This window comes from Pipistrellus hanaki (genome assembly GCF_964339955.1).
Source record: "Pipistrellus hanaki genome assembly, chromosome: 2".
Classification (NCBI taxonomy): domain Eukaryota; kingdom Metazoa; phylum Chordata; class Mammalia; order Chiroptera; family Vespertilionidae; genus Pipistrellus; species Pipistrellus hanaki.
In genome coordinates this window covers 185,641,472-185,650,560 of record NC_140504.1, presented here as the reverse complement: position 1 = coordinate 185,650,560, position 9,089 = coordinate 185,641,472, and the positions used below count along the sequence as shown (strand labels likewise).

At 51.7% G+C, this 9,089-nt stretch overlaps 1 protein-coding gene across 23 annotated transcripts in view; it reads left to right on the top strand.

Moving 5' to 3' along the window:
• Window positions 1-9,089, top strand: part of MTFR1L (mitochondrial fission regulator 1 like) — a 36,529-nt gene that overhangs the window by 23,000 nt on the left and 4,440 nt on the right. The window contains exons 1-6 of one of the 23 annotated variants that reach the window (XM_084875113.1): window positions 1,278-1,356; window positions 3,043-3,232; window positions 4,039-4,156; window positions 4,285-4,409; window positions 4,901-5,005; window positions 8,805-8,914. In XM_084875113.1, coding sequence (XP_084731239.1) covers window positions 4,386-4,409; window positions 4,901-5,005; window positions 8,805-8,914 — 239 coding nt within the window. In that variant the 5' untranslated portion in view covers window positions 1,278-1,356; window positions 3,043-3,232; window positions 4,039-4,156; window positions 4,285-4,385. The other 22 variants (XM_084875115.1, XM_084875114.1, XM_084875099.1 and 19 more) reach the window with 22 other exon arrangements.

Genomic DNA, 9,089 nt, shown 5'->3' with positions numbered 1-9,089 from the left:
ATCAAAGCCTGGCCTTGGCCTGCTGACAGGGGAAGGCTCTGGAGCATAAACCACACCAGAGTTGGGGCCTCCGTTCTCCCTCCTGCAAGGGCGGTTTTCCAGGAAAGGGGCAGCTGTGAGTAGCCGACACAGCAGCTGGAGAATGGCTTCCCTGGCAGAGTAAAGGGGGCCTGGGTAGGGCACCAAGACAGCATCTACCACGTCCAGGAGAGACAGCTAGGATGGATTAGCAAGGTCTGCCATTGCCCTGGGGAGTGAAATGAGTGACTAAGCAACAGCTCGCCGTCCTGGAAAAAGGGCTGGACCTAGAAGTCAACATCATTGGAAATACGTTAGGGCTCAAGGACAGCCTCTGAGGTCTCTGGGCAAGACCACCTCACATAATTTGCAGGATCCAGTGCGAAATGAAAATGCTTGTTTTTAAAAAATAAATTTCAAGAGGGCAACAGCAGAACATTAAAGCAAGTATGGACTCCTTACCCAAGGCCATGTGTGACTGGCTGTGCCTGGCAGCTGGAACTTGAAGGATTTGAGACCAAAACAAACAAACAAACAAAAAAAACCCTGCAACCTGAGTGTCAGGCACAGTCACGTGTTGAGGTCCTAGGAGGGCATGTGACCCAGGCCTGGATGCCATGGAGATCAGAATCCTGGTGAGTGGGCTTGGAAGGAATGTGGGAATGTGGGTGGTTCTCTCCCAATGCCTCTGGGATCTACCCTACCCATCTGGTCAACAAAGTCACTGAAAATAAGAGAGAGAGAGTGTGTGTGTGAAATGCATAAAGGCTAAAATAGGCGGAAGCTACAAAGCGCTGAAGGGCAGGAGTCGGAGAAGCCCGTTCTTGCTGGGGAGAAGGCTGTCTTGGCTGGGAAGTATGAACTGTGAAGGGGACCAGGGCGATGTGCGAGGCAAACTGCAGCCACAGGGCCTGGGACGCCAGGGTTCCCCGCTTGCTGACGGAGGGGACAGTAGACACCACCATTCTTGGGGCCCAGCAGCGAGCGACAGGCCTCGGATTCCAAAGGTCGGACCGTCACTGAGAGCCAACAGGACGGAGACCTGAAGGGTTTGCGACCAATCAGGCCTCTGACGTCCCCGAGCTCTGACAAGGGGCGTGGCCTCCAGGGGGCGTGGCCTCTCCTAGGGCCCGCACGTGCGCCCGCCTTCCGCCCCGCCCACCAGGCGCCGCGCTAGCCCCGCCTCCTGCGGCCGCTTTGGAGGCGGGAGCGGCTCTGTGCGCATGTGCGGAGACCGCTTCCGGAGGCGGGCAGCGGAAGTGAGGGCCGTGGAGGCCGGGCAGCGGGCCGTAGTAGGAGGGCCTGTGAGGTGAGGGAGTCCGGGAGCCGGAGTCTCAGGTGAGAGACAGGGTCCGAGTGCCGCCCGGGAGGAGGTAGCGCGGCCTAGTGTGGGCGCCGGGCGGGCTTCGCAGCTGTTGTTCCCGCGCCAGTTCTCGCGGGAGCCGGTATTGTCGGCCTCGTTGGGCAGGAGGGGAAACTGAGTCCCCGAGGGGTAACGGCCCGGACGCGTCACCGGCTTCGGTGGGCGAGCTACCCCGGAGGCTTCTCGTCTCGGCCGCGGGCCTTGCGGGCCGGGCCGCCGCTGCCTCCTCGCCCTCGGGGCCTGGCCCCTGCGGATGGGTCCGGGACCGCCGGGCCGGCCGCGAGGACTTGGCCGACCTTGGCCCCGCCGGGTCGGGCTGCTGCGGGGGAGGGGAGGCGTGGCCGGGCAAGGTCCCCCGCGGCCCCCGGCGCCGCTGTCCGCGCAGCAGAGTTCCGCTCAGCGCCGCGGGCCCGCGGGGCGCCGGGGACCAGGAGTGATGAGCCCGGGCCCTGCCCTGCCGGCCCCCTCGGGAGACCGTGTGTGGACATGGCAGCGGCCTGAGAGAGGCTGTGGGGCGCAGAGGCGGTAAGAACCAGCCCGGGGCCAGGGGACGGGGTCAGAGATGGTGGGGAGGGTGTGAGGCTGCCGGTGCTCTCGTTCATTCATTTCTTAACGGACACATGTTTGGGGCCCGGGCTCTGTGCTGTGCCCAGGGACGTCCCTGCCGTGGGACCGGCGGCACAGTACAGTTAGTTACGGAGGGGACACGGGGTGCCGGGGGTGGACAGTAAAGGGGAAGTGATGCTGGGGCTGAGCTCGGAAGAACCGTGAAGAACGAGCTTTGGGGAGGGGAGAGTGTGGGCACGGCCTCAGGGTGGTGTCAGGGCTGGAAGGAGGCCAGGGTGGCTGGAGGGCGAGCAGAGGCCGGGTGTGTGGCGGGGTTTGTGCCAGGCCAGATTGTAGGCTGTGGCGAGTTCCGTTACTGAGGTTGGGAGGGCCTCCAGGAATCTAAATCTGTAGGGATTTTAAGTACAGGAACAATATGACTAGCAGTGTGTTCCAGAAACATCTCTGGCTGCTGTGTGAGACTCAGGCCCAATGAGTCTTTGGAGGTTACGTTCGGAGAGGAACAGGAAAGCATGCGGTGTGGCACTGTCAGGCATGTTCCGCGCAGCCTGGCACACAGCCTGGCACACAGGGGACTTTGACAAAAGGCTTGAGCCGCGTCTGGAAGTTGAGCCCATGCAGGGCAGCAGGGTTGGGACCAGACTTGAGGTGCTTTCTGCTGGCAGAGTGACCTTAGACAAGTTCCTTCGTTGCCGAAAGTGGAGGTTTCTCCCCCCCCCCCCCCCCCCCCCGCCCCCTTAGGATCGCTCCCCGTCGCCCTAATTAAAGTGTTTGGGAGATTTGGGGGTTCTCACCAGGGGCCCTCTTTCAGCCTCACAGTGTGAAGGGAAGGCAGGTCTCTGGCTTCCTTTCCCCGTGGGAATGATAATTCCTTCTTTCCAGCTTTCTTTCTCCATAAAGTGAGTGATAACTCCTCTTTCGGGGTGAAAGAGAGACTCGATGAGGGAGGTTTCCAGAAAGAGCTGCGTTGGTGGTCCAGTCCATCCAGTTCAGAGCCTTCCCCAGGCCCCCCAGTCACTTCTCACCTGGGCATTCCAGCCCTCCTGACTTGACCCCGTTAATCTTTACCCCTGATCATACTGTGCTCCTCTCAGATCTCACCCTCCTGCCCGGGACCTGTGCTACTGTTGCTGTTTTCTCACCTTCCTTCCCCCTCCAAGCTCACCATGGGACCTTGAGGTCAGGACTGAATTCACCTGGCACCTGCCTCGTGTGCCGTTCTCACAGTGATTGGTATTCAGCCGTGGCCAGAATTATGTATTCAGGTGCTGTCTCTTCTAGATTGTGAGTTCCTTGGGAGAGTGGCTGTCTTACTCCTCCGAAGCCCCTACAGTGTCCAACACAAGGTGGCCATTGTTAGTGTTTGAAGAACAAGGGAATGAGAGCTCATGAATGAGAGCATCTGCTCACCACACAAGGGCAGCTGTGAAGAATCCAGGCAGGAGTGACCCTGCCCATCTGTCACATTTTAACAGTTCATTAAGCCCTTTAAATTCCCTAGTTCACTGACGGATCCTTAAGGTAGCCTGGCGTAGCACCTGTTCTTGTCCTCTTTTCACTGGTGGAGAAACCAACATTTGGAAAGGTTAAGACATTCAAAGGTTAAATGACTTGCATGTGGCTGCAAAGCTTTAGATGGTTGAGCCAGGATAAAGAATTTGGCTCTTTTCCCTGTAGCCTAGTACAGTGGTCGGCAAACCCATTAGTCAACAGAGCCAAATATCAACAGTACAATGATTGAAATTTCTTTTGAGAGCTAAATTTTTTAAATTAAACTTCTTCTGACGCCGCTTCTTCAAAATAGACTCGCCCAGGCCATGGTATTTTGTGGAAGAGCCACATTCAAGGGGCCAAAGAGCCGCATGTGGCTTGTGAGCCGTAGTTTGCCAACCACAGGGCTAGAGCATGCTGTTCATTCTCTTGTCTGTTTTACCTCTCTCCCTGCGCGGGCCCCACAGTGCTGGGTGGGTGACACATACTGGGCTTTGCATCTCATCTACAACACAGAGTGCGGGGCTGGGTGGTAACTACACTTTGCCTTTCCCATGAGCCTTTTAACTACCAAAGGGTTGGTTCTATTTCATCTTTAGAAGTTTTGCCTCAGGAAACTAAGGGCCCAGGAGGGCTTCCAGGTTGTCCAAGCTCATGTGACAACTCTGAAGCAGAACCTTAAAGTTTAAGGTCTGGATTTGAAAGAGCCATTAGTGGGTGAGCCATTAGTTTCTCAAGCTGGTTTTCTCCTGTGAAATGAAAGAGAAACCTTGGTGTTGGTCATTGCTCTGCAGGTTTTGTGGGGCTTATGTGGTGCCAAGTCCCCACTGAGGGTTGTTTCACAGGAAGGCCTGATATGAAGGAATCACACCTGTAAGATGGCCTGATATGAAGGAATCACGCCTCCCCGAGCTGCCTTGTCCTTCAAGTGCAGGAGCCGGTTGAGATGTCGGGAATGGAAGCCAATGCGGTAAGGGGCATCCCCGGGCTGTGGTGTGGTGGGAAGGTGAGCACAGGGCCTGTTGTAGAGACTCCCCAGGCGATTCCTTTCCCCTGGAGGCCTGGAACTGGAAGGAGGCCACCCTCCCACCCACTCCCCCAGGCAGGACCAACTAGGACCTGGGGCAGTTAAAGGGCCCATGTGTTTCTTCTGCCTTTCTGTACGGAGGGAAAGGAGGGAAGCCTGGAAGATTCCTACACCCAGCTGATTCCTCAGGCCTTACTGGACCCTTCCAATGTGGACTGTGCCTTGGTAGCAGCAGGTATCCTTAGGTGGCTTGCCAAGGTGAAGGCTAACAACTGGGAAAACTGCCCTCACTTAGAGTTGAGACTTAACTTCTGCCCACAGGGTGCCCCTTCCTGGGATTGAGGAGTGCAGGCTCCCTGATAAAGGGCAGAGGGGAGAGGACGGGGACAATGCTTGAACTCATCTCTGAGGTTGTGACTGTTCCTCTGCTCTAGACCATCCCAATCTGGCAAAATAAACCGCATGGGGCCGCTCGCAGTATGGTGAGAAGAATCGGGACCAATCTGCCCCTGAAGCCATGTCCCCGGGCGTCCTTTGAGGTGAGTGCACTGGAAGGGCCAGGAGACTGGAGGCTCAGAGTATGGAAGGATGGTGCTGCTCTGTGCCCAGTCTCCTGGGTTTTTTTGGTCGGTTTGTTTTTCCTTTTGTAAATGCTTACTCATGGATCCTGGTCATTGTGCCTTCCTGATTGCACACAAACCTTTGACCACAACAGTCAGGTTCCCAATCTGCTCATAAATTCATAATCTTATATGTTTGATCCCTCTGCTAAGAGGCTCAGATTTCATCAGACTCTAGCAGTTGTTTCCAGAACGGGCCAAAGGCCCTGGCTGAACCACATCACCACACTAGCCAGGTCTGTGCTCTGAGGTGTTGCCTACAACTCTGGCAGATCCCCGCGTGGGACACTGAGTACTGTGTTGTGACTGCATTGAACTCTGCTTTTCTTTACTAGCCCTAAGACTTGGCCACTTAGCCGTCTATTTCTAGTTTCACTGAGGCCCAGCCTCCTCTTTCTGGGCAAATCTGGCCTCTCCTTTACTAGGCTACTTCAGTCTTTCCTCTGGGTCTGTGGGGCCTTTAGCACCCAAATTGCAGTAGAGATTCTTGCCTGGCAATGTCGCTGAGACCCCCTTCTGCAATGGAAAACCAAGTAGTGTTTATTAGTCCCAGCTTCCTTCCTCTAAGAACTAATGGTTAAGCACCTGCTTCAGGCTACTTGCTTAAGGTGTGTATCTGGGGAGTTGGGACACAAAAGAATAACTTCAACTCTCTGCCTACACAGAAGAGGCACAAATATATGCCTAAAAAGTCATGGGCCCAGTGATTACAGAAATGAAGGAGATGAATTTGTATATTAGATGTTGACCTGCAAAGTCTGTGTAGGAGCTGGATCTGGAGAAGTAGTGTCTGGGTTGGTATTAGAGTCAGGAATGGGGTTAGGAGTGTGTGTGTTACGGGATAGAGGGGGACCATCCCATGACCCACACTATCCAGAATTGCCTTCAGGGCACCATCAGGATGTGGCCCTAACGCCTCAAGTGTCAGAAACACGGGAAGCACAGCTCGGGAGTATGGGGGAGTTGGTGGAGGATGCCCAGACACTTGTTATCTCTCCAGTCTTTTGGCCAAATGGTGCTGGGCAGAGCTAATCAAGGGCACAGGTTCCCACAAGGTAGGGGGGAGTATGTGTAAGCATACCTCGAGGTATTTTCAGGTTTGCTTCCAGATCACAATAAAGCAAGTCTTAATTTTTTACTCATGGTCTTGCCCTCAATTGTAAAAATGAAGTATCTGTGAGGCTCAATAAAATGAGGTGTGCTTGTATCAGTAATACCAGCTAAATTTACTAACACATACTGTATGCTAAAGCATTGTACTGACTCGTTTATCTATGTTCTCATTTCATTGCCAGTAGTAGAGCGCCGCTCTAATCAAGGAAAGCTTCCCTAAATGGCCCACCTTAGCAGCAGCTCCTGGGCCAGTGGAAGATCACTTCACTCCTGTGAGACCCAGGCTCCCTCTCTAAAAGTGAGGGCCATCAATTCCCAGTCCACCTACCAAACAATTGGTAACGGAACAGCTGAATTTAATTAATGTAGAGGTGGCTTTTTGAGAAATTACCCCTGAATTTCTGTGGTAAATTACTCTAAAATATTATTTAAGGAAATCTTTATTTTTTAAATGTACCCACATAAAAACATTAAGTTATGGAAAATTAAGAGAAAAGATGGGGTGGCTCAGTTGGTTGGAGTATCAGCTAGTGTACCAAAAAGATTGCAGGTTCAGTCCCGTTTTGGGGCACATATGGGAAGCAACAGATCGATCTCTCTCTCAAATCAATAAACACATCCTAGGGTGAGGATTAAGAATAAAAAGGAGCCGAGACCGGTTTGGCTCAATGGATAGAGCATCGGCTGAAGGGTCCCGGGTTCGATTCCGGTCAAGGGCATGTACCTTGGTTGCGGGCATATCCCCAGTAGGGGGTGTGCAAGAGGCAGCTGATCGATGACTCTCTCATCGATGTTTCTAACTATCTCTCTCCCTTCCTCTCTGTACAAAATCAATAAAATATATTTAAAAAAAAAAAAAAAGGAATAAAAAGGATAAAGGAAAAGATATGACCTATAACAGCATAATCATGACAGCAATTATTGTTTGGTTTAGTTCTTTTTCTAGATGTATGTTTTTTTGTATTCACATTCAACATGATTGAATACTCCTAGTTTTTTTCATTTAATTTTAACAGTGTCACTCAGACTCTTTCCCCTAGTTGTTGTTCATTTGGGTTGAGGGGTAATTTTAAGGAATCCTACTACGTATATTCCTTTTATATAATTGTGTCTTTTTTTTCAAGTCTAAATGTTCAAATTACCAAGTTTGCTTAAAACAATGTTGCACCCTAGCCTGTTTGGCTCAGTGGATAGTGTGTCCGCCTAAGGACTAAAGGGTCCCAGGATCGATTCCAGTCAAAGGCACATGTCCAGGTTGAGAGCTTGGTCCCCAGTAGGGGGCGTGCAGGAAGCAGCAGATCAATTATTCCCTCTCATCATTGATGTTGCTATCTCTCCCTTCCTCTCTAAAATCAATATATATAAAATCTTAAAAAATGAACAATATTGCTATAACAGTGTAAATCCCAATTAGCTACAAAAGTGTGGTCAAGAGCTAGCCAGAGGAAACTTCCTGTTGATGTAACAGATTATTGATATCCTTGTACCTGTATTCTCACAACCAAAGGGCAAGATACTGGTAGACAATAGCCATTTCTGTTAAAAGGTAACTGGCCTGTTCCACTAAAGACCCCTTTTCTGTAAAAGACAAGATTATAGCCGGCACCAGTTTGGCTCAGTGGATAGAGCGTCAGCCTGCAGACTGAAAGGTCCCGGGTTTGATTCCGGTCAAGGGCATGTACCTTGGTTGCGGGCACACCTCCGGTAGGGGGTGTGCAAGAGGCAGCTGGTCGATGATTCTCTCATCGACGTTTCTAACTCTCTATCCCTCTCTCTTCCTCTCTGTGAAAAATCAATAAAATATATATTTTTTTTTAAAAAAAGGCAAGATTATAAACATTTAGGCTGTGGGCTGTAACTACTCACTTTTGCAGTTACAACTTAAAAGCCATCACAGACAACACATAAGTCAGCAAGCCCTGACTGGTGTGCTCAGTTGGTTGAGCGTCATCCCAAGCACCAAGAGGTCCCTGGTTGGATCCCAGGTCAGGGCACACGCCCAGGTTGTAGGCTCAACTCCCAGTAGGAAACATGCAGGAGGCAGCCAATCAATGTTTCTCTCCCTTCCTCTCTAAAATAAAAAACATATTCTTAAACATACACACAAATTGGTGAGACTTGTTTTTCAAATAAAACTTTATTAAAACAGAGCCCATCCCTCCTCTAGGCCACCTGTTTTTGCTTGGATCACAACCTCATAACTGGTCTGTTCACCCTCCCATCCGTGTTCCAGACAGCAGCAGAGTTAAAGCCTAAAATCGAATCCTTACTTAAAACTTCGGGTGGCTTATTATAGATCTTAGAATCAAAGCTCCTAGTTTGCTGTCCAACCTCTTACAACCTCCTCACCCCATCCTGTTTTAGCCATGCAAAACTATTTGTAATCCCACAAACGTTTGCTTTTGGCTGCTTGTTTAAGCCGTTTCCAACCTGGAACCCTCTTCTCCATCCTCTGAAAGAGAAAACAGTAGGCATGGATTGGGGGGGGGGGGGGGGTCCCAAGAAGCCTTTCTGACACCCCAGTGCTGAATTAGGTGCCCTCCTATGTGTTTTGCCCAGATTGATTGTCTCATCATGTTTGTTGGTGAATTTTGCGTCCCTATAGACCCTGCCCAATGTCTCTGATCTGTGTCTGAGAGATGTGCCCCCAGTCCCTACTTTGGCTGACATCGCCTGGATTGCTGCAGATGAAGAGGAGACATACGCCCGGGTCAGGTAGCTGAGGCAATGGTCAGACTGCTGGGGGATGGGGAGCTTCTGCCCCGGTGAGGCAGCAGGGGGAGGGCTTGTGAGAGGCTGAGGGCAATAGGAATGAGATCTCTGGGTTCAGATTGGAAGCAGAACCTGGCGGTTAATCTTGTAGGGGTGGCTGAAGGAATTTTAGAAGGGG